The sequence below is a fragment of the Colossoma macropomum genome, unplaced genomic scaffold, assembly GCF_904425465.1.
Source record: "Colossoma macropomum unplaced genomic scaffold, Colossoma_macropomum, whole genome shotgun sequence".
NCBI lineage: Eukaryota > Metazoa > Chordata > Actinopteri > Characiformes > Serrasalmidae > Colossoma > Colossoma macropomum.
The window spans coordinates 10,568,410-10,594,664 of NW_023494809.1; the positions used below are offsets into that span (position 1 = coordinate 10,568,410).

At 41.6% G+C, this 26,255-nt stretch overlaps 1 protein-coding gene across 3 annotated transcripts in view; it reads right to left on the bottom strand.

Annotated features, from left to right (window-relative positions):
- LOC118799217 (raftlin-like) overlaps positions 1–24,582 on the bottom strand; it is a 146,300-nt gene extending 121,718 nt beyond the window's left edge. For all 3 annotated transcript variants that reach the window (XM_036558956.1, XM_036558955.1, XM_036558954.1), the window contains exons 1-2: positions 24,113–24,582; positions 3,380–3,555 (exon numbers count right to left, since the gene is read on the bottom strand). In XM_036558956.1, coding sequence (XP_036414849.1) covers positions 3,380–3,524 — 145 coding nt within the window. In that variant the 5' untranslated portion in view covers positions 3,525–3,555; positions 24,113–24,582. The remainder of the gene's footprint in view (positions 1–3,379; positions 3,556–24,112) is intronic.
- Between the last annotated feature and the right edge of the window lie 1,673 nt (positions 24,583–26,255).

Genomic DNA, 26,255 nt, shown 5'->3' on the forward strand with positions numbered 1-26,255 from the left:
AGCCTGAAATAGTTATTTTAAAGTCAGAGGCGTTGAGTCGGAAGTTTTTCCGACCATGTTGCACGTGTTTATTCGTTAACTTCACACACACAGGCTCAAAAAGAGAGTCTGGCTTGTTTTTTTAGGTCTCAAATGCAAAATCAACATCATACTGATGAGGACAATTCACTCACATGCTTGGAGGACACATCCTTTGCCACGTTTTTCATCGCCTTGGGGAAGGGATTGTTGCATGCAATTACACATTTTCACCAGAGAGGTCTCCAAATCCCCAAATCTTACGTAGTGTAGCTCTAAATTTATTAACTGAAAAATAAGCCTAGGGTTCAAGGGGCTAAAACAGCCCTGGACACCAGTTAGCTTGACTAAGTGAGGTCACTTAGTGTTCTCCAGTCAAGCTAACATGTGTCCACAAGCAGAGATACTTTCTTTAGCATAATATTCGGTGTACTATCTCTGGGCCAGTCATAGCACTAAGTGACCTCTCTTTTATATAGCATCTTTAGCATTTTGGGGTCAAATTCTGCTTTTTAAAAATCTCACACGGGGAAACCTATGATATTTATATGCTACATAAATATGCTACATAAGCATCTTAACTATCAGGAGAGGAGCGCATTCGATGGAAAGAGGGAGACTCAGCCGTGGATGGAGCTCAGTGTTGATCTGAAAGCTCCATACAGGATTAATGTGATCTCTGGGCTGAATTGTCAGCGAGTGCACTGGCTCGCGCCGTTCGAGACGACATCCCATCACACCCTGCTTTTGTTAGCTGCAACACTCTGACAGCTATATTTAGCCACGGCCCTCTAGAACGTTCCTCAACCGTTCTCCTCAAAGTCAGCAGGGTTCAGGATTTGGCACATAACCACCGCCCACCCCACGCTTCCCCCACTTAAATCTCAAGAAACACATGTGCTGGCACCTTGAACACCCTAGCAGGAACAAACAGCGCGGTACGAGAGGAGAAACGGTGCAGGTACAGGCTGCACATTAGAACCTCTGTCTGCTAGAGCTAGAAAGAGAGTCAGTCTTGGAAGGATTTGCTTTGATAATTTGCAAGTGTCATCGTTTTTTTTGAAAAAATGCGAGCATCATCAGCCTGAGGATTTGTGAAGCAGCAGGGAATCGAACAGCAATTTTCGGTCCACATTAGGCTGTTTGAAAGTTACTTTGAAGGATTTTTTTTCCCCAGAACTTTTGACGCCTTCTTCCTGTGATCATTCCCAACCATGACGATGGACTGAAGCATGAATCTGATGGTGGGACGGGTAGCCAAAGTGGACACTACGTGATTTTATTCTCTTACAGCATTTATTACTTTCAACTTGTTGGTTTGTCGATGTGTTGCTCACGCTACACAGTCAAGTGCAGACGAGGCCCAAAATTGAGGCCTACACCATCTCTAAATACTACTGCCTCACGAAATTAAACAGATACTCTGGGTCAAAATGAAAAATAAAACCTTTGCTACATCTTTTGTAAAAACAGTAGCAGTAATGCCAACCAATCAGCACTCAGTAGCAGTAATCCTAACTAATCGGCACTCAGTAGCAGTGACGCTAACCAATCAGTGCTTAGTAGCAGTAATGCCAACCAATCAGCAATCAGATACAGTAATGCTAACTAATTAGCACTCAGTAGCAGTAATGTCAACCAATCAGTGCTCAGTAGCAGTAATGCTAACAAATCAGAACTCAGTAGCAGTAATGCTAACCAATCAGCGCTCAGTAGCAGTAATGCTAACCAATCAGCACTCAGTAGTAGTGATGCCAACCAATCAGCACTCAGTAGCAGTGATGCCAACCAATCAGTTCTCAGTAGCAGTAATACTAACAAATCAGAACTCAGTAGCAGTAATGACAAACAATCAGCACTCAGTAGCAGTGATGCCAACCAATCAGTTCTCAGTAGCAGTAATACTAACAAATCAGCACTCAGTAGCAGTGATGCCAACCAATCAGCACTCAGTAGCAGTGATGCCAACCAATCAGTTCTCAGTAGCAGTAATACTAACAAATCAGAACTCAGTAGCAGTAATGACAAACAATCAGCACTCAGTAGCAATAATGACAACCAATTAGCGCTCAGTAGCAGTAATGCCAACCAATCAGCACCCCGTAGCTGTAATGCCAGTGTCCTACATAGTGTCCTAGTGTACCCAATACATGTTGGGTAATGTATTGAGAGAATACTGATGAACAGAAAATTGAAAATCGAATGAAATTGAATTCTGTCAAACCGATGAGGCTGAGGAAAACAACGCTGTGGTACAACACTGTGGAGCGCAACCATATTAAGTACTAATATTGAATGATCAATTAAAAATAATTGAATAACATAAAGTACTAAGATGTAGTTTTAGGACCTTAATATTTTGACTCGAGAAGAAGAAGTTGCCGTCATGCACAATGGAGGCTGACCAGCTTGCTACTGCTGTCAGTTCTCCACTCATTTTGGCAGTTCTGATAATTCACATTTTGTACAGGCTTATACAAACACATATGCAAATGTACAAATGCAGTGGCTATTGCTCAATGCTGTTTGTACTACTTGTACAAGTGGTTACATGTGGGTAAGTGACCCACTTCTGTCTTTAGTGTAAGCACACCAGCGACCTGTAATGACCTGCCTGGGCACATTTAAATCAACAAAATCACATGGATGAACCATAAGCATCATAAACAATAACATCAAATAAACTAACTAGCAGCACGAGTGAAAATGATTTGCTCTGAAGAGTTCTCAACTGTTCGTTATTAGAGTAAGGGGTCCGAAGCACTAAAGCACAACCCACGTTATAAAATGTTCTTTCGCATGTTGCGTGCAATTGCACATTTCCACCAGAGAGGTCTCCAAATCCCCAAAACGTACATAATGTAGCTTTATGTTTCGCAGTGAGCCAAATCATCAACCTCAGCAAATGCTAGATGCTCTTGGGTGGATGTGGTGAGGTTGGGGGATGTTGCTTAAACAAAAGCAGCTTTCAGGTCAAGCAGGTTAAGTAAAGCACACCCACACACCCACACACACATTTTCTAAGCCGCTTATCCTTCTGGGTCCCAGGGGGAGCCGGAGTTAAGTAAAGCAGCTTAATATATATTTTTTTAAACTTAAAAAATAACCCTTTACTAAAAAGTTACTGCGCCAGACATCTACAATCTGATTGGTTGCCACCCATTTTCAAATGAAAAAAAAAATCACCATAACATTTTCTATGATATGAATGTAGCTCAGATCTAATTTTAAAACGTTGTGCCGCATTGTGGCTTTGTAATGTGAATATGGCCTTTTTTTCACCAATCTGGCATAGGTTTCTTGCTAATCCAAGAAACTTGAGCTAAAGTTGTGTAATGTTTACTCAACTTCCTACACTTACCTTCTTTTCCAACCAGGAAGTCCAGGTGGCAGTACGTGTAGGCTACGCCGATCTTGGTCTCCACCTGCGGCCTCTTGAGGGTGGAGTAGATCTTCCCTGGACTGCTGTCTTCCGTCTGACGGATCTTTCTCAGCCCGCAACCCATCGTTCCTGTCCGAGTGTGCTTTGATCCTCAACTGAGAGACAGAAGGAAAAACAGAGGTGGTAAGCTTGGTGGAAACTAGAAGCAGCAGGTAACCTCGTGACTACATCACAGATGGCAATCAGCTGTTTGAGCTATTTTATTTGGTTTCATTATGAGTAAGAATGTGGTGTTCTATTCTCAGAGGTATTTATTTGGGGAAGTGAGCACTCTACTATAGGTACCGTTCCAATTCCATATATCTCACTAAAAATGTCACACTTCTGCACTCCTACTAAAAAAAAACAAAAAAACTTTTAAAAGGAGATTCCAAACTTTTGACCAGTAGTGCATGTGCACAGACTCTGAACAGGCTGTTATTTTAGCTGTCTACCACAGCATATTGGCGTTATAATTACATAATGAATATGGGCTCAAATGTAATTGGACCAACTAACAATCATATTAAATTGTCATTTTTAATACTGGGTTGCAACTCCTTTGCGGTCAATGACTGCCTTTAGTCTGGAACCCGCAGACATCACTAGACTCTGGGTTTCTTCCCTGGTGATGCTCTGCCAGGGTTTTAGTGCACTCTTCAGCTCCTACTTAATCTTGGGGTGTTTCACCTTCAGTTTTGCCTTCAGAAAATGAAATTCATGCTCAATTGGATTGAGGTCACGTGATTGACTGGACCATTGCAGAAAGTTCCACTTCTTTGTCTAGGGTACCTTTCACAGAATGCTTTGGGCCATTGGCCATTTGCATTTTTGAAGCATTTGGTGGACATTATGGTCCTATACACTTCATAATTAATCCTGCTGCTTTTGTCAGCAGTCATTTCATCAATAATTACAAGAAAACCAGTTCCATTGGCAGCCATACATGCCCACACCATAACACTACCTCCACCATGCTTCACAGATGAGGTGGTAACTCTCATACTGAGAGGTAACAGCAACAGATTGGAAATGCCACACTTGGAATCACCTCCAGACCTTTTACATGCTTACTGGTCAGTACAATAATGTGGGAATAACACACCTGATCACAGAACAGCTGAGCAGTCAACTGTTGACATCCCAATATTTATGGCCATGACTATATGTCTGAACTATGCTTTAATATGTTGGAAATCTGCTGTTTGGTACTGGTATCCAAAACATAGTGAAGAATATCCAGTACAGTCCCACAATGCACTGCAACAAACAGCAAACAAAATATGTACCACAATAGACATGAGATACCCATGAATACCCACTTAAATCAAATACAGTGGTGTCTCAATTCTATTCATTTTATATGATACAGCAAATGCTTGAAAATGTGCCTTACATGAATATGTTAATGTTTCTATTTTGGATTTGTTTGAGCATTCAACATTCTAAAAGTACAACATTTGAAACAAAAGTTGTGCTTTTTATCCTGATCTGACACGCTAGCCACAAGTTAATGTTAGCCCCAAGCTAACACCCTAGCCAAAAGCTAACATATAGTTACAGTCATATGATACAATGCAGTATGATGCGATGTGTTACAATACGTTGGACTGTTGTATGTATAGTTACATCCCTAATAATGCACAGTCCTTTTTCAACGATTCATGATCTGAGGAGGTTAGCAAGTCGACTCAATGCTTGCAGCAAGCACTAAAAACACCTTGTGGTAAAAATGTTCGAAAGATGATATATTTGGCCGTACAGACTACCCCCCCCAATGTCCATGAATCAAATGAATTAAAGGTTGCTAAGAAGCCAAAATATGCTACATATAGCTGAATATTGCTACATGCAAGCTAACACAGCTATGCACTGAATTGATATCATAAGACTGGCAACCTCACCAAGATATATCCTATGCAATAAAAGCAAGCTTTTCAAACGTGGGGGTTAAGTTGCTTTGACACTTTTAGGCTGCTGGTGTTGGTAAGGTTACTTTTATGTGATGTCATTGCAGTGTTAGCGACTCCTTAAAATCCTTTCAGAGAATCCAGTGACATTCAGGGAAAAGATATATGGGAAGTTAGGAGCATGTTATGCTTACCAGAGGACACAACAGTGACAATTCTTCGAAAATGCAAGAAATCTGCTTAGACTTGGAGTCACTAATACAGGCCTGGCTCTGATTACAGAGGTCCTTCGTAGTGTTTCAATGTGATAAGGGGACCATTTTTATTCCCTATAATCGTGTCCTACATAGTGCTCCTTTCTTTCCCCTGTAGGGAACCATTTCCACTGCGATGGTAACACCAGTGTCAAACTTCTGTGTGTTTGAGAGAGAAATAGCCAATAAAAGTCCACTTAATCACGTCTGACTGCCACTAAATAAATAAATAAATGAAGTAAATGAGCTGCGGCTCCTCGTTGGTGTCCATTACTGCAGCAGGGAAGGAATGAACGCGGACAGCCACTGAGCGTCCTGAGCCTTCACGGAGGGAGCCCCACTCCCCTCCTCACCCAAATCTGTTGTGACAGCGGCACGACAGCCGGGTGGCCGATCTGATATCCCCCATTGTGGCCGGCTGATTAAACGACAGGGGAGCGGCTGATGGAAGACGCACTTTATTATGTCCCTTTCTAATTACGCCGCGCGGCTTCAGGGGCGGCCCGCTAATCTAGGAGGCGGCGCTGTCCGAGGCCGAGAAAGAAGAGGCGGGTAATGAGGTGAGCGGTGAAAACGAAAAGGTGAGAATCAATCACGCGCAAATCAGGGGCCGCATTGTTCATTAAAGGAGTCGAGGTAAGGCGAGACTGACTTTAATTAGGACCCCGGTGTGCAGCCTTTGGCGGATTCGTGAACAGCACCTTAAGAACCGATGTTTTTGCATGACGCGAAGATGAATAGATGTGTTTTGTTACCCGTGGCGGCGTTAGGCCCGTTGGGAAAATTGCGTTTCCAGTGGAGCGATCATGTCTGAGGGACGGGCGACCACCCAAACAAATGAAATGAGCCGTGAATCATTACATGTGGGATGTTAGAGATCTTCCCATGGTGCAGTGCTTCTCAGCCCTGCTCCTGGAGTGCGCCTGCCCAGCACATTTTAGCTTTTTCCAAGCTCTAACACACCTGATCCAATTAATCTGCTAATTAAAGTCACAGTTGGGCTAAAAATCTACTTCATGCCGTTTTCCCCTCACCCCAAAGGTAGGTGAGCTTGGCGGCCACTCTGTTGTCCATTTTTATACAAAGCAGTGTCACACAGCGTCAAAAACCAGCTAAGTAAGTCTATTTGAGATTACTTAAAGAGTAAAATGAGGGTTTAATACATTGTCATGGTATTCTGTAGAGCAGCACTGTGTCTTTCAGTAACATCGGTTTGACAAAATTCATGATTTTATAACACTTTCATGTTTTTGTTCATCAAAATTCTTTCACTACAATACCCAGCGTGCATCACTAATAGGCTAATAAACACAGAAAAGCTAACATTATTGTAGCTCTTACATGTCAGAAATCATAGGAACATGGGGATTCTATCTTATTCAGCACAAAGTGGATGCCAGAGAGATGTTTTTGCCCATTTAGCAAGAGAAAAGAAGACAAACTGAGGTAAGATACGTAGGCAGCTACCTTGCTAACTTTAGCTTATTGTTTTCCCTATCTGACAAGTCATTTCTGTAATTGAATTCCTAGCTGTAACATTAGCCATTAGGCTTCCTTCTAAGCCCACCCCCAAAGAAGTGTAGGTTTTTAAAAGTCCCACCTTCAAGATGTATCATCAAATGATTAAAACAAAAAGGTTTTCTAACCTTTAAACATGGAAAATATAATTATGAATTATTGTTGAAGTTTCATTTCTCGCTTTAGAACTTGTTATGCTTTGAGGTATGTTTGTGATGATATAAGGGTTTATATAGAGTGCAAAATATGTCTTTCCCATTCAGAAGTATTAGTGAAGTTGGTGAGGAAATGGTGAAGTATTATCTTGTACTACTTGTTAGCGACATTAGCTTTGTAGCTCAAGTGCAAAACCAAAGAAGTAAACTTCAGACTCCAAACATGCCTTGGCTGATCAACTTCATCTGGGGTAATAAGGGAAAATCAATACATTTTGGCTGAATTATTGATTTCACCAGCTCTTCCTGAGCCAAAGTGGGTGTTGGCACTGGGAAAACACCAAAATGTGTGGAGCGGGGCGTATTTCAGGACAGATATCGGAAACCACTGCTGTAGCGTAATGCCTTGTGAACAATCAGAGACGGAGTTTCATGCTGACTTGTAATTTTCCTTTTTGGAACGTTTTGTTCTGTTTGCTCTGTGACATCCCTCGGAGCCAAGATTCAAGAGGAAAGAAGCCAGAGAAGGAAAGGAAAGTGGGAAAGAGAGAACTAGGGAACAGACAGTAAAAAAAAAAAATTGTGATTCTGCTCCGGCTCTCCCTCAACAGTAATCTCTCCTAAACTGCCACTGAGGACTTCTAGCACTCAAACATCCCCTGCCAATGAAAACATCAAAACTGTTCAGTCATCAAAGACAGAGAAAGAAAGACGGGGGGGGGAGAAAAAAAGCCTCTAAAACACAAGTCTCAGATATTAGGAGTAGCCCAGAGTGGCTCTCTCCGAAATCTCTGCACGCTTGGAGCTTTAGACGCTGGTCTCTGGAGGGCCAGAGGCGCGTTCACCGTGTAATCTGAAGGAGTGGGAGCAGCTTGAACAAAGCCGGTGAGAGAGAAAGAGAGAGAGCAAAACAAGACTGGATGGAGGGGCCGCTATTTGCATAGCCTGTAGAGACTGGAGGGAGGTGAAGATGGCGAGGTATTTTTAGAGACGACGGAGTGGGAGATGTTTATGATATTTCAGAGCGACTTCTGGCTCCCTGAAGTTCAGCTGCATGCTACTTGACGTTCTTGGCAGCTTTTCTTCTTCTCCTCCCGGGCCGGCCTCTCTGCATCTCCCCCCGGGCCAAGGAGATTGACAGAAGGAGAGGCTGTGCCATTGGTTGTTGAAGAAAACAACAAAGAAGGAAAGAAAGAAAGTAAAAAGTGCTCTTTGAACTTCGTTTTCAGGGACCTTGGTGCCCTGGTGCCTTCCGTCCATGCGTTTGCAGTACGAGATGCTGCTCCAGCCCTGGTGTTTTAAAAGCTTATGGCTCCAATCATTTGTTCCACCACCAGCTTGCGCTTAGCTAGCAGCTTTTCCAGCTTGCTTCATGTTAAATTGTGCCGCAAGAAGTGTTTTCAAAAGCGACCTTCTTCCCATGTGAGCCTCGACTGCAGAGAAGTGATTCACCAACGGGATATGCTAATACCAGTTTCCCCAGAAATTCATTACAGCTCATGGTACCATTTCCAAAAAGTGTTGCGGTGTTAATCAAATCAGAACAGTTAGAGGGAGTGTTCAAAGTGGGGCTTGCTTTACCATCTATTCATGATCTTGGAGTGGCGCTTTCAGGGGAAAAAAGTAGCCAGAAGAGCTAATTCAATAACAGGGTGCTTGGAAAGGACAGGGTTTCAATGTCAAGCTTTCAGCTTACAGAGATCTCTGGGCTCAGTCCAGCAGGCAAGCCGGAATCAACGGATCAAGAGTTCTGACCAGAATCTTTGTTCCCAGTTGTATTACACACTGAAGGCTCTGAAGCATGGTGTGCAGTTCTGATCCTGGAGTTAGTCCAATACACCTGATTCAACTTCAGCAGTTAGTTATCAGGAGCTGTATTACAGAAACGTCCCACTTTTAGTCCTAAATTAGGATCTGACTACATAAGATTTTTCATAAATTATAATACAGAAGCAATTTCTATCCTAATATAGGAATGATATCTTACAAAATCTTATCTCAAATTGGAAAATCCTAAACAACTCAATCGAGATAATTATTATCAAGCAACGAACTACACAGAGGCCATCTCTTTGTCCTTCAGTCAGTGCTTGACCATGTCCCTGCTTGCTTTACTCTTCAGCTATCTGTTACTGAGTTTAACACATGCAGAAAGAGAAATTGGATACATTAGACAGGTTCTATAAGTGTAACCGCAGGATTGCATCAAACTCTGAACCTGTTGTTGCCCCACAGCAAGATTTTCAAACAGTAGCCATGTTGTAACTGAAATTAACCAGAAACTTTGGAATAAAACTCAGCAAATAACAGGGTTTACTGACTGATTGGATCAAAACAACATTCAGGTTAATCTGGAAAATACTGAAAAAGTTAAGCTGGATCTGATATTGTAACAGGCCATATCCGTAACACAAAAGGTAGTACTTTTTTTTGGTGGAAGGAATTGCTGTTATTACGGCACATTAAAACAATATTCTTGGCTTCTTTGATTCACTTTTTCTTTACTTTGCAGAACTGTTATATAAATGCAATAGAACACTCAAGCTTGTGTGTTATTGTCAATAATATCACGACTGTGATGAAATGCAGGGATCAAATTACAGCCACGATATTCAGTTACTATTTTATTGCTTAACTAGATAGTTACTGTTATTAAAAAGTAAAAGAACAAAACCGAAGTGTGGTGAAGTGTGGTGAGGTTTTAGCAACCTCAGCCAAAAAAAATCTATCTGCGAGACTGGGCCTGTGCTGTTTGACGGGGATGCCCCCACGCTCCGGTTTTAGTTTCCATTTCCTAAGATCAAGGGTAGCAACTCATATGCTCAAAATCAATAACATTATGTTTTCAGTAGAGCACCTAACAGAAATGGAAACTTAAAACAGAAGATTTGGGGTAAATTTAGGACAGTTTTTAGGAAACTTTGTCAAGTTAGGATGCTTTTGTAACACTCTTTCACTATCTGGAGATGAAATAATGAAATTAGGAAGTGTTATTCTGTCATAGCCACTGTCCTTAATCCTAACTGAAGTGGTCATGGCCAATGTTGGGGTAGTTATGCAAACAAAAACAATTAATTACAACTTACTAAAATTTACTCAAAATTAGACTCACATGGTGAGCTGTTGCAGGTACAACATACACAGGTTACAAAAAGGGACAGGTATGGATGATGTATATAGGGGAAATGTATGTTTTAATTTATCATGAGTAATTAATATTGTTCTCACACGAGTAATAAGAGTAATGCACCCCTGCACAGAAATTTTGGAGGCAAATACAGTGTTTGTTTTTTTTTTTCTTAAAACAGCCCAAATTACTAGCGTCACTTTCTGAGCAGGGATTTGAACCCCAGTCTCCAGCACACAAAGCTATAACATTCTGCATTATAAGTTGGTTTAGAGAGTTTTAGCACCCCTGCTGTTGTTGTTCAAAGTAGCCACATAAAACAATGTGATGCTTTTTAAATAGACTCTACCTCATGTGCATCTGTGACTGACTTAAAATCTCCAGCGGGGGCACTCAAGAAGCTCTGATCCATGAGCTCTATTCACCAATGCTGAGCTGAGCTTCACTGAAACGGATCTTAAAAAATGGCTATCTAAAACACAATTACTACACACTGACCAAGAGGGCACTTGTACAGTCTGAGGCCAAAAGGCCAAGGACTCAAGCCTCCCTGGGGTCTATCTGAGCACATGCCTGGAAAGTAATGAGTTCCTTACTATGTCAATAACAAGAATTTGAACTGTAATGTGTAACAACGTAAGAAAAGTTGAGGTACCAGCATTCTAAATGGACAAAGATTTCTAAACCTCTCTTGTATTGACCCTTGCTCTTGCTAAGTGGCAAACAAGGCCGGAGTCAACGCAAGGCGCAGTTTCCTGATTGCTGTTTTTGTCCCATCAGCAGGGAGGCCGCTCTCCAGAGCCAGGAGGAGTGAGGAGGAGCAATGTTGTTTGGACTTCCTCCTTCCTTCCTTCCTGAGCTTCCTGGCTGTGTTAGTCCCCTCACCTGGGTGGGAACAAGCTGTTTGTTAATTAGGGGTGGCTCAGTCATTTGAAGCACTGCTTAAAAAAAATTACAATGTATTTAGAAAATAGAAGTAATATTTTCTGTCTTCCTTCCATTTTTGACAGGCCTAAATAATATTCTTTTCTCAAAACAGCACAACCTTATGTAAAAAAAACTATATTAAGCACACTGGCATCATTCTAGCCGTACTTTTGAAGACTTTCTTGGACAGTTGACACCTTAGACCCTACTGTTTTTAGCGGGCAGTGTGCATAGCTGCCTTCTAGCCTTCACAACTTCAGAATGGTTTCAGAAAACCAGTACATTGAGCTGTGACGTCAGCATCAGTGAGTAATATGGCCTGAAAAAACACTACAAATCCTGATTTTACTGCTCTACTTTTAGCCTTCATATTACAACAAATGGTTAAAAGAGCGATGATTCCAACATCACAACACTCAGCAGATCCTGCCCCCACTATTCAGAGTGATTTCATCCAGCTGTGACCAAGCATCAGTCAGTAATCCAGCTCCAAAAACTACTTAAATTCAGTCGCTTCGGTTATATTAGATCTCTGCTTTTAGCCTTCATATTATAACAAAGGGTCAAAAGAGTCACATGATTCACATATCAGAACACTCACAGGTAAATATGCAACTCAATTTGTAATTAAATATTAAGCCTGTCTTGCTGTGTGAGTTTTAGCTCTCAGCACGACTCCAAGAGGACAGAACATCAATAAAAAACATGGACATCTTATGCTAATTATTTATTTTACTCAATTATAAGCAACAGAATGAACCACCATCAATATTCTTGCATTCTCAGCTCACAGACATTAAACAAGGTATCTGAGGTGACACTTGTTTTCAAGATCTCTATAAGGAAAGATTTACAAAATTTTGCACAATTCATAAAGAAATCAAAATTCTATTAGCAGTTCCATGTCACATATCTCAGTAGCCCAGGGTCTACTGAAAATAACAAGTTATAGCATGTATGATGGTCTCATGTAAATACTTTGAGTGTAATTGTAAGTGACCAAAATGCCAAAACAATTACACAATATTATCATAGGGTTTTATGAGTTAAGCACTGCTTTAAACTGTTAAGCCATCTGTGAGCCCTACTTTCTAAGACAAAACTCTTCAGAACAAGCCTGCAGTGAGAACGGCAGTGGCAGTAAATCAGTCAGAATTATTCAGATAAGAAATGGCTGAAAGGTGTTACTGAGGAACATATCAGTCAAACTCATGCTGTCCTGATTATCTGACAGGTGGTGCTATTTTTTGTTTAATTCCTGACACTGAAAAAGTTTTGGATTCAACTGTATGAAAGACTAAACTCACAGCTCAGCAAGCAGCTATAAGGTAAGCTAACCTAAATCTAGTGTACTTTAATATCATGCCTAAAGATAAGTAATGTTAAGAACAATGTTAAGCTCATTAGCGGGCTAACTAAGCTTTGAATAAAGTTGAAAGTTTGGCTTGATAAAAAAGACCTTGTGAATAAAAAGTGTCCCCGAATAGCTCTAGATAGGATAGGGCTGCCGGTGGGAATTTTAGGCCCCTTAAAAACTAAAAAAAAAACATTAGAACATGCCAAAACTTTTATCCAGTCATTTTGTTATAGCTCCAAAATTCCAGCTCTTGGTATGGTTAGCAAGTTTAGCTTGTTAACCGCAACAAAATGGAGGATTTTTCTTTTTGTCGCTAATGTTCAGGTAAGGTCTTAGTGTTTGATGGGAGAAACAGGGTTCTGCAGACACCACAGCTTGTGGGTGTTGGGGTTAGTGAAAGGGGGCATGTGATGGGAATTTACCAGAGTGATGGTGAGTCATAGATATTGTCGAAATGCTCCATACAGCTGGAGGAGATTGAAAGAATTAAAAGGCAAGAAGGAGGAAGTTGGGGAGAAAGGGGGAACTGAGTCAATGCAGTTTTTAGAACCATTTGCGATAAAAAAGGCATCTTTTCATGGTCAGGCTTGGGTCAGGTGTTTGGGGTGCGTCAAATTACCATGACGAAGAGGGAGAATTCTCTCCGTAAATCCGTAAATGTTGTTTTTGTTTTACTTTATTTGGGTGGTCCAAATGACAATTAAAAGACACGTAAAAGATGATCTTTTGACTTTGAACAAGCATGAGATGAAGTGGAGATACATAAAATTGAGAGTCAACCGACGCACAGTTGCCCGTATTGATTTTTTGCCACTAAATATTATTAGGGTGTTTGAGATACATGGATGTCTTATTACAGTTAGTTGATAATCAATAGAGAGAATGTTGCTATGTAGCTGGGAACATATTGATATACAGCTCTCTTGCTGTAGAAAAGATGTTGAGAGGCAGTTGACAGTCATCTTGCTGTCTGTATGATATCATTTGATAACACTTATGGCAGCATGAACTGACGGTCATAGAATAGCTCTATGACATTTGATCGATAGTTAATATGTAGTCAGTTTACTGTCAAAAGTGGACCATCCAAATAAAGTGTTACCATTTTTTTATAAAGACATGTTTTAGGTCAAAAGCTTATCTCAAAACTATGCTAAAACAATGTCTCAGGCATCAGGCAGTGTATTCATGACCATTTCATGTAATAACCTCCTGTAAGAGAGATTTAGAGGCCTCTACAACAGAGAATTTCACATCAAACCAATGTGAAAAATTGTAAAATTGTACATTTTGTACAATTACATCATTTGATTTGATTTACTCTATATTGGCTGGTTTGAGTCCACCCTTCTAGATCTTTTTGGTTGTTTTGACATCAAAAAAAGAGAAAAAATATCAAAAATACAAAAGGTTTTTCATCAAATTCAAATCAATAATAAAATGCAAACCGTGACATTGATTGACAGTTTCCAATCTGCCACCTTAATGCAATTTCTCCACTTGTTTCACGGAGCTACGAAGACATAATTAAACACAACGTTAGAAGAGTCATTCAAGGCCTGTGTGCCAGTGAAAGACCTAGGAGGGTTAAAAAGCTCTCTCTCTCTCTTTCACCCGCGCCAGGAGGAGTGAGAGACACTTTGCCTTTTGTTCAGCGTGAACCCAGCACTCCCATCCTTTCAGCATCGCAAAACCTGGCCATGGCCATCCTGGAAACCCAGACACGGCCGATGGAATTGCCATGGGAACCGGCCCCTTGACAACGATTTCATACACGGGAGAATAAAGGACAAGCAATATCTCTCCCTCTCTCTCCCGTCTCTCCACCTTTATCCTTTTCTCTCCCCCTCTCTCTCTCTCTGTCTCCTTCCGTCTGCCTCTTCCTTCCCTGTCCAATTTAGATTTTTTGCGCACCGTTCGCCTGGACAAATATATTTCCGCTCCGCAATTCCGCTCACACTTTTACCCGCCCGGTGGCGAGCTGTGGGGCAGATAGCAGGTTGAACGCAGCCAGTGGTCTATAAAAGCCAGTAAATAAGCCAGTGAAGCTGATTAAAAAGAAATAATGGGAGGCACAAACGCACATTTTTCCTCGCTTTCTTTCAAAAACAGCATGTGCGCATTCCAGGGGAATACTCGTGGTATGATCTCAGTTCGCTCCCGGCCATTTCTTCATTACAGCAAATGGAGGCCAAGTTCTTTTCCTCCCAAATAGACTATTGACATGTCCTTCTTGAACACTGCTGGATCAATGGCGCCACAATTTTCCCGACCACCCATTACAAAGTGAGTCGATTCGTCTTCGGGAAATATCAAAGGGCTCTTTCTCCAGGCTTTACCGGCGCCGGCCTGATAAACTCCACAAGCCCCCGGTGTCCTGACACCACTGTGTAGACCTTCTGTTAAAGCCATGGTTCACTTTACATGCACTCAGACTGTGTCGAGTTGTTAAGAAAGCTCATATAGACTTGCATAAACCTACACAGAGGCCTGAGCAACTGAGTATGATAACATTTTTCTCAGTATTTAGTGTGTCCACTTGAAATTTGCAGGGATATTTTGGACTGAACTGCAAAGTTTTTGAGTTGTTGAGTTGTCTTCTCACAGTGGAAGGATGGCTGTGGATTTTTTCAGATCTGAAGCAGCTTGATTTTCTCCTCTCTCTCAAATATAAGAGCTTGAAGTGCTGTTTATCTGATGGGGACAGTTTCAATGGCCAGTCTTCCAGGTGGTTGTTAGGAGCCCAATTCTCTCTGTATATTTTAATAAACTACAGTTTTGGAAACCTCTGTTTTCCTTTGACATTTTCTTTCCTTCTGTGGAATATCTTATATCTAACCTCAGAAATACCACCTTAAAAATGAATAAATTGCTTTTATTGGCTGTTTTGACTATAAAGGGTGGTGTCAGACTTCTGCACAGTTCTGTACTTTTGTCTATTTGTATTATTTCTTTTTAACTTTGTGTTTTTATGGTTACAGTCCCCCCAACCTTCCATCCACCCACTGCCCTGTCCAAAGCTTATATACAGAAAAACAAAAACATCCTCAGTGAGATATGAGACAGTATGAAAGGTATCTCAAACGCTATAGTTTGTATACTGTTTGTTGATATCAAGAAAGATGCGGTTGCATCTCAGCACATCTTTGTGGAGAGATGTGAATTGTTTTCACAGCAAGTGGTCCTCAGCCCTCCTATTCCACCCCTCATTGCTCACTAGCAGCTCAACACAGAGTCACAACATTTCACACAGAGAGACAGAAGTGTCCTAGTCAATCTGATAACAGACGTTATGAGGAAATATTTTATTTGATAAATTAGCAAAAATATACAATCTATTTATATTCAGCCTGGCTGAATAGCCACTAGGGGGCCTAATTAAACTTCTAACTGTTGTAAGTCAGCACCTCCTTAACCCACTGAGCAAAAGTCGTGGGCTTTTTTAGATTTCCAGTGCACTAAAATGAGACACAAATGCTCTTGTCTGATGCTGTTCTCCACTTTTATAGATAACACTATGTCAGAACTTAACAACTTGTAATTTGAGACACCAGTGTGATTTTACTGGCTCAGGGCCCATCCTTAGTCTAAAGCCGTGGCTAACTTCAGTGCCAAACTGGAAAGGGCCTGCTAAGGTTGTTAAACGCTGGGTAGTGTCAAGTACACCACCTATTAACATAAAAGAAGAACAAAGTTACTGTAAATTAGACCACAGCTACAAACGATTTGCTGTTGGTTTTTATGCCCTATAGAAGTATCAGCTGAATTGTAAGATTTCTATATTGGGGTTTGGAGACAAGTGTATTGTTTTGCTGATGTTTTGTTGCATTTGTTTTCATTTGTAGACAGACTTTTCCTCTTTTCTATTTTATCCTTGTTGCATCCTTTGTGGATTTGAGTGTCTCTGACTCAGGACTCACAAGCATAAGCCTGGGAACATCGGTCGGGCATCGTCAACTAGCTCGGACGTTGGATTAATTCTGGACAAGTTTATCACTTCTCTTTCATCTCACAAACACAGGCTTGGGACTCAACTTTTCACCTGCTGAAAGCGCTCCAGTTTTCTTTTCTTGCTACTGGCCTACAGGCTCTCACTTAAGAACTTTTCTAAGAGCTAAAACATAATTCATGTTGGATCGTTGTTGTGGGAACAGCTTTTGTATATAACTGGATGAAAATACATGCTTTATGCATGCAGCATTTGCTGTGAGTCAATCTGTGCAGAGTTAAAACAGTTAACTAGGTACCAACCCCGCTATTTGTAATCCGAACGTTCCCAGACTAGCGGGTTCGTTCATTACAGCATCTCCTAACTCCAGTGCAAACCTAAAGAAGCGAACTTCAGACACTACACATGTCCTAGCTGATCGCCTCCATTTCGTATAAGGGAAAAATCGCGTCAATTTGATTTTTTTGCTATATCGCTTTCATATGCTTATGACAAGCATCAGGAATTGAAGAACCCAATCTTGGCGGCGAATCACGAGAGCATAATCCATTCAAAGTGCCAGGGACGCAGTGCAGAGGAGCAGAAATTACCATTCATCTTCCATCAAGGCACACGGCCGTCGCTTCCCCTCCGCCACTGCCATCCGCCGACTCAGCCGGTGAGGCGGCATCGAGAACACGAAATGACATCTGATTTGTAGGCTGCCTCGTCAGAAGAGAGAGTCTACTTCATTTTCTCCTGGAGTGGGAGCGCTGTTCAAGGAACACTGCAGGAGAACCACTGCCCTAATTACAGGTTGCGAGAGAGCTCTCTCGGAGACTTCAGAAAAGACGAGGACGGGGGAGAGGAAAATATATATGAGGGAAAAGATGAAGAAGATGGGGTAGGTGTTACATGTCAGTCATTTCAAAGTCACGTCTGCACGGTATGGAGTAATTAAGTTTCCAATGCACCGAGGCCTTCCAATTAGCTAAATTAGATTTAATTGGGCACCAGAGATGGATCCTCTGTCCTAATCAGGTTACCAAAATATTGGAGCTTTCACTTCCATTAATCACACGCACACTCAAACACAAGAACAGCTGCTGACTCGAACGCACAGGTACCGACTACAACAAGACAAAAATTACACTTACAGATTGAGCTCCGTAGATCATGTGACTGAAGACTCCCTGGGCTTATAACTCATTAACACGAGTCCAACACATTGCTGTTAGTTACCAACAGACAGATGGAAGAGACAGTTAATTGGTTTTAGTGCCTCGGGGAGTGTCACTGTGTTCATATCAGATTACTGAACCGGGGAAAATTTGGGCTTAGCCTTTATAATAAACAGCCAAACATTTAAATACAAAGCGATCCATCAAAACAGATCTGGCCACTATATTAGAAACCCCTCCCACCTTGCTGGGATACTGTTAGAAACTGTAGCCCAACTGTAGGCCATCCTCTAGCCCTTGAGTTTCTGACCACAAAGCTGCTCTTGGCTGAACGGTGTAGAAGGAGGGCTGGATAAACTGTGCAGAGACTGGGCTACCATCTATAACCGTACACCTACAGCACTGCACAAAACTCAGAGACCTCCCTTCATGTGTTTGATTTCTAGTCCAAACATCCATTCAGTACAATTGATTCACTTTCAGGAGATAATTCTGGGATTAGATATAAAATATCTCGTCACTAGCAGGAGTTTCCACAACTGGATTAGGCGATGCTGAGAAAATGGGACTCTTAACAACCACCTGGAAGACCTGGAGGACCCCCAAAACTGCCCCCATCAGATAAACAGCACTTTCATTTTTGGGAAAAAATCAAGCTGCTTCAGATGTGAAACAATCCACAGCTAGGATGCTTCCACTGTGAGAAGACAACTCAGCGCTGTGGGTCTGACAGGATGTGTAGCTGTCAAGAAGCCTCACTAAGAAAAGGAAAGAGACACATCAAACAAAGAAGATGAACAATGGACTGACCACCCCATAGTCCAGACCTCAACATCACTGAACGTGTTTGGGATTATTTAGAACCGAACAGAAAATGCTAGACCAACTTCTAAGACTGAACTTTGGAAGTATCCCTGTATAGTTCTTTGAAAAAGTGAAAACGAGTCTCCTGAAAGAATGAAAGCTGTAATAAAAGCACTAAAGGCAATGGCTCTAAATACAGATGAAAATTGCTGTGTAATTTTCTGTTAAACATCTATTTCCTGCTGAAAATGAATAACATGTACTTACTGTCCATTTTGACCAGAAATTAAATGACTTTTGCGCGATACTATATATAGTACTATATATAATAGAGTGGACCTAAAGGGTATGTGGAACTCTTAAAATGACCGAGAGTGGAAGAGGAGGTATTTCCAACAAAGTGGCCAGTGAGTGGAAGTACAAGGTGGGTGTTTTTAATAAAGTGGCCAGTAAGTGGAAGTACAAGGTAGGTGTTTCTAATAGAGTGGACAGTGAGTGGACATACAAGATAGGTGTTTCTAATAAAGTGGCCAGTCAGTGGAAGTACAAGGTAGGTGTTTCTAATAAAGTGGCCAGTCAGTGGAAGTACAAGGTAGGTGTTTCTAATAAAGTGGCCAGTCAGTGGAAGTACAAGGTAGGTGTTTCTAATAAAGTGGCCAGTCAGTGGAAGTACAAGGTGGGTGTTTCTAATAAAGTGGCCAGTCAGTGGAAGTACAAGGTGGGTGTTTCTAATAAAGTGGCCAGTCAGTGGAAGTACAAGGTGGGTGTTTTTAGTAAAGTGGCCAGTGAGTGGAAGTACAAGGTAGGTGTTTCTAAAAAAGTGGCCAGTGAGTAGAAGTCCATGTAGGTGTTTCTAATAAAGTGGCCAGTTGGTAAAAGTTCAGGGGAGCTAAATAACAATAAAGTTTGGCCAAAGCAGATCATGCTTGTTGCGTAATCACAAATAAACCAGCGTACGTGATTTCTTTGAGAAACAACACAATCAAGTCCATTTAAGATTATGTAAGTTTTTTTGTTGCAGTTTGAGGCTAATGTGTGATGAATGAGGCTGCAGTTCACACAGTGCTAAACTAGTGGCTACAAGCTTCTATCACTTGTTAGCTACATTAGCCTCACAGCTCCAGTACAAAACCAATTAAGCAGACTTCGGGCACCAAACATGTCCTGGCTGATTGATTACTTTTGGGGCAAAAAGGGGAGTTGTGCAAATTTGATTTTTAGTCAAATGATTGCTTTAAGTTGACGCAGTTAGGCGGACGCTGAGGAGCCGGTGGTGCCCAGTAGCTCTCGATGTTCCAGATTCCACAGTGACAACGAATCCTCTGTGTGAGTTCTCCTGAGGCACATGGCCCAGCATGGCCAAACACTGTCTGCCTCATAGGCAGCCGCTGGAACTGATTAATGACAGTTTACCCCCCTCTATTTTCTTCCATTGCCCCACATTTCTCTGTTTTCTTCCTCTTTCTTAAACACAATAAAAATAAAGCTGCCAAAAATAGAGCGTTTCTGTAGAAGAAACACTTTGATTCCCTAAAGAACCTCTCACTCCTAGCAAAAATGATTCAAAGAAGGTTTGTTACAATAGCAGTGCCCTTTTTAAAGCTGTATAGAATCTTTTTAAAGGGCTCATATTGTGGAAAACGGACTTCCTTATATGTTTGAAACAAGAGTTTGAAATAGTACATAAACACTCTTTAGATTAAAAATGTACCATTCACTCAATACAATCTATACAGATTGTATCTTAGACTGCTTTTCAAACCAGGCACAATACAGGGCAGCCAGTCAGTTTAGAGATCATTTACATACAGTTGTATGCAAAAGTTTAAACATCCATATTCAAATGTTTTGTTGATTTTCTAAGTGAAAATAAGTTGTCAGTGTGTTCACTGTACACTGTTAGAAACAAATGTTCTGTGCAGATACATTTTTTATTTATTAAGGTACAAACAATGTAAATGTTCCCTCAAAGGCACAACAGTGGTTTTAAGGTCCAGTGTACCTTAAATATGTTTCTTCCAAGTGAAAAGTACACATTTTTTACATTTTCATAACCTAATGTTTTAAAACCGAACGGTGAAATGAAAAGCCTGGAGACGAGACGGGGCGTGTGGAGTCAGTACAACTTAGAAAACATAACAGTGGATTATGGTACAGTTATGTTCCCTGACTAAAAGTACTAAAATGTACCCTTGAGGGGAACCACCACAGTGACAGTCTCGTACCTTTTTTTTCTGAGAGTGTAGAGGATGTGGTAACTTATTTTCACCTAGAACATCAACAAAACATAACATTTGACTGGGGGTGCCAAAACTTTTACATACAACGTTTTTGGTTTATAAATCCACACAAAAGTTATAAATGGAAAAATACGAAATACCAAAAAGGGAGGCTATGGGTCCTTTAATGTCCTTTAAAGATATATAGGTATATAAGAAGTATATTAAAGGTATATTAAATGTATACAACAACAGGTTCTCCATTATGGAGAGGAACCATATGACCATGCAGAGAACACTTGAAGAAGTAAACTGGTTCTTTCGGTTCTAATAGTTCTATATATAACAATTGCCTTTGCCAAAGAACCCTTGAAGAACCCTTAAAGATGTTCGATGGACTGTTTATAAACCTACACAAAAGTTATAAATGGAAAAATAGGAAATACCAAAAACAGGAGGCTATGGGCCCTTTAATGTTCTTTAAAGATATATAGGTATATAAGACATATATTAAAGGTGTATTAAATGTATATTAAAGGTCTATAACAACAGGTTCTCTATTATGTAGAGGAGCCATATGACCATGCAGAGAACACTTTGAGAAGTAAACTGGTTCTTTCAGCTCTAATAGTTCTATATATAACCATTGCTTTTACTAAAGAACCCTTGAAGAACCCACTGTAGAACCCTTAATGGTGTTCAATGGGCAGTTCTTTAATAAAAACATTTTTGTAAATTAGATATTTTTAAAGACTTCAATGTAAATGTTCCATAAAACTGTATTCTTTATTTTTAAAGGGAAATTCCAACCATTTTTCGAAATTTCTACATAATTTAATGGTCAGAATGTAAATAAAGTCATTCAGCATGGTTTGGTGAAATGCCCTGTTCTAGACATACTTACAGTCAGAATTGTTCACAGTGGTGGCGATAGGAACCAGACGCCCACCTCTAAAAGTCCCCTCACAGAAAGTTATTACATTAAATAGTTATGAATGCACTGCCTGATGACTGAGACATTGCTTTATAATAGATCTGAGACATGGTTTTGAGATTAAATCAAATCCTCATCACCATCATGATGGTGAGGTACATGCAGGGCTTTGTAAGGCAAAATAGGCCCAACATTACATATAAAACTCAGAAGAGTTCACTGGTTATTTTGGATAGTAAATAAAATGCCTATATTTGTGTTGTAGTCATGGTGACCCCTGGTTCTCATCACCACCACTGTAAAATCTGAGTCAGTAAGCTTCCCTACAGTGAAACATTTTACATCAAACCACTCTGAATGATTTCCTTAACAACGACTGAATTATGCGGAAATTTTGAAAAATCTGTGGAATTCCCCTTTAAGAACATACTTCTTTGTATTGCTCTCTCTCTCCCGCTCGCTCTCTCTCTCTGTTGCACTCTGGGCCTGCAATTGTTTTCTTGTTATGAGGGCAAACTTGACATGAAAGGCATGTGTGATCTTCTAGAAAGAGAAGGAAAAAAGAGGACGAGCAAGAGGTCAAGCAGCGGAGTCAGGTAGACAAGACGTCCGGCTTCTCTCACAGATGCCTTCCAGATCATGCTTTGCACATGTGACTCGCAGCAAATCTGCTGGGCTGTGTGATGTGTCTGTTTGTGAGTGTATCTGGGGGGGTAGGAGGATCTCAGTTAGCTAGACAAGCCAAAAGTTGCCGCATGTCCATCACGTCTGCTCCTACTGGACAGTCCTGAGCATCAGTCAACAAAACCTCTATTTGCTGCATTTGTATATGATGAGTAAGTTGGGCTCAGATGGCTGACACAGTCATAAATACAGGTTGTAAACTCAGACAGATGCCATGTTACTTGAGTTTAAGAGTTGTGACATCACCATGAGCCAGAAACACTGAGATGTGCAGATCGCTCCAGGACCAGGACCAGGGCCAGGACCAGGGACCAGGGCCAGGACCAGGACCAGCAGGACCAGGCTAACTGAGAACAGTGTACTTCGTGAACTAACCTGCAGGAGCCCTGCTGTACAACCTTTGCACACAGTGGAAGACCTGTGGCTTGTGGCTAGCCATGATAGATCACTGGCACAACCATGAGGGCCACAGGCGTAGCCCTTATCAGCTCCACTGCTTAATAATAATAATAATAATAATAATAATAATGATGATTCAGTTTATTTTGATGGTCTCATGTATCTTCTGTACAAATAGTCAAACTGTTAACAAAACACTGATTAGTAGAGTTAAGATTAGGATTAGAGTTGGGTCTAGTTAAGGCTAAGTTTACGGCAAATGTTGTTGAGGTTTAAGGTTAATGTTTGAGTTTATGTTAAGTTTAATGAGGTTTAGGTTTAAGGTTTGGGTTAGTGTTAGGTCTAAGTTTAGGTTTTGGGTTAAGGTTAAGGTTAGTGTTAGAGTAAGTGTTAAGGGTTTAGGGTCATGTTTAAGGTTGATGTCGAAGTTAGGCTTGTGTTAGGTTTAGGTTTAAGGTTAGAGCGTGTGTTAGTTTTAAGGTTAGGGTTAGGTTTAGAGTGTTAGGTTTAAGGTTTAACGTTTGGGGTTAGAGTGAGTGTTAGGTTTAGGTTTAAGGTTAGAGGGAGTGTTAGGTTTAAGCTTAAGGGTAGAGTGAATGTTGGGTTTATGAATAAAGTAAGGGTGAGTATTAGGTTTAAGGAGCTTTGAGGTTTAGGCCTAAGGTTACAGGTAGACTGAGAGTTGGGTTTGTGGATAGAATAAGGGTTAGTGTTTAGGTTTACATTAAAAGTTGAGGTTTAAGGTTAGTGTTAGAGTGAATGTTGAGTTTACGGTTTAGGTTTTGAGTTTTAAGGTTAGGTTAGATTAGATTCGGGCTAGAGTGAGTTTTAGGTGTAGGTGGCCATTATGATTTAATTATTTATTTATTTTTTTATTTGGATGTTAGGTTTAAGTTTAGGTTTAGAGTGAGTGTTAGGTTTGGGTTTAAGTAAAAGTGAATTTACAGACATCTGACAGTGGACCATCAAAATAAAGTGTCCTAATAATAATAATAATAATAATACAGATTATAAATAAATAATAAAATATATTGTGAATTATTATTAATGTATAATTAATCACAATAACAACAGATATTCTTAGTTAATATAATCAGTGCTGTGTGCAGCGAGATCAGCTCTGTGGATAAAACTTGTTCTTAAACGATCTTCTGAAAAAAGAACTGCACGAAAAACAAACCAGCAAAAGGCTCCGCGTGAACGTTCAGAAAGTGAGTCACCGAGAGCGCGAGACAGACAGACAGACAGACAGACGGAGGAGGCAGAGCAGTGTTACCTGTTGGGGGGCTGTGGACCCCGCAGGTGCTGGAAGTTGGGCTCGCGGATCAGCGGAGCGTCTCTGCTGTCAAACGCATGAACGGCGCGAGTGACGCGCTTTCGGAAAAAAAGCCTCCGCGCGAAAAAGGTTCCCGCGCGCTTCCTGCGCGGAGTCGCGAGGCTGCGGCTGTGCGGAGAGCTGAGGAGGAGAAGGAGGCGGCGGGAGCGAGGGAAGCCAGGCTCGCGCTCTTCTTTAAAATCCCGCTCGGAATCGGTTGGGAAGCTGAAAGCGTAGCGAGAACGCACTTTCCTCGCGCGCGCTCGTGTTTAGGTCATGCTCAAACTATGCCTGCGCGCAGTGTGTTCTGCAAGCTCAGGAAAACCACATCCTCTGACATATCTACCTCTCTCTCTCTCTCTCTCTCTCTCTTTTTCTCTCCTCTGTATCTCTCTCTCTCTCTCACTCACTCCCTCTCTCTCTTTCTCTCTCTCTTTCTCTCCTCTGTATCTCTCTCTCTCTCTCTCTCTCTCTCTCTCTCTCTCTCTCTCTCTCACTACTCTCTCTCTCTCTCTCTCTCCTCTGTATCTCTCTTTCACTCACTCCCTCTATCTCTCTCTCTCCTCTCTCTCTTTCTCTCCTCTCTCTCGCCCCTTCGCTGTCGCGCTTTTGATTGTGTGAGATGACAGACCACGCTGACCCAGACGCAGCTCGAGCCCCTCCACCCGCTCTCTTTCACTCTCTCTCTCTCTTTCTCTCTCTCCCCCCTCCCTCTTTATCCTCTCTCTCTCTATCCCCACTCTCCTCTCTGTCTCTCTATCTCTCCACTCTCTCTCTCCCTCTCTCTCCCTCTCATTCACTCTCTCTCTCTCTCTCTCTTTCTCTCTCTCTCTATCTCTCTCTCTCTCTCTCTCTCACTCTGGACTCCTCCAGCAGCCGCTGCCTGCAGTTCCAGCCCACCGACTGAGGACTGAAGAATCCATCTGAGGAGACGAGGAGGCACAGAGAGAGAGAGAGAGAGAGAAAGAGAGAGAGAGAGTTGGGGGGGCTGAGAAGGGAAGGGAAGCGGGGGACAGGAGGGAAATGCCTGAGAGAGGAGGGGGGATAATGAGGGATTTTGGGAAACAAGAGTGGTTTAAAGAAGCCCAACAGAGACCGAACCGACTGAGAAAAGCAAGAGAGCAAAGAAAAGGATCAAAGGGAGGGACTAAAAAATAAATCGTAAACAGAAGAGGCAGAGTGGCGGAGCGGTGGGGGGGTGGTCAGAGGAGTACGCATGGATACACATGCCCAGAGTGACCAGGTCACTCAGACGGGGTGGCGTCTGCTCTGTCCTGCAGCTAGATGTATTTTTTATTAGCCCCAGACGAGACCCCCTATGGCTGCCAGTTCATTATTCAGACTAATCAGAGATAGAGTAGTCAGTGGTGGGATGGATCACTGGTGCGGAGCCAGTGACCCATTAGAGACCTTCACAAAGCCGCACAGACCCAGCAGGGTCGAAGGCTCGAGGCCACTGACCACACTTAGAGGAACGCCAATGGAATTAGTCCAAGGCTACGTTCACACTACAGTGATTCAGATTGTTTCTGTGAGAAGACAACTCAGCGCTATGGGTCTGGAAGGATGTGTAGCTGTCAAGAAGCCTCAGTAAGAAAAGGAAAGAGACACATCAAACAAAGGAGCTGCTGGTGTTCTCAGAACAATGGACTGACCACCCCATAGTCCAGACCTCAACATCTCTGAATGTGTTTGGGATTATTTGGATCGTGAGAACAGAAATTGCAACCAACTTCTAAGACTGAACATTTGGTGTGGACCCACACTTCACACATACACACTTCTCTGTGCATAACTGTGGTCAGCATCCTTTGTGGGCAGCGGGTCAGCACCTGCTGTAACTTGATGATAAAATGTGCACATGTGGGTCATTTCAGGGTGCACACACTAATGGCAGGTATGGGTCACTACACACAAATGTGAACCATTACGGCAGAAAGATCAGATTTGAGAAAAAAATCGAAATTGTGCAATAAGGCTGCGTTCACACTACTAAACTTAATCCCATTTTAAATGATTTACTGCCATATGGGTATATATCCAAATTAGGAGCACATATGAAAGCGGCTTGAGTGTGATTTTTCATATTTGTGATTTGCTCGGA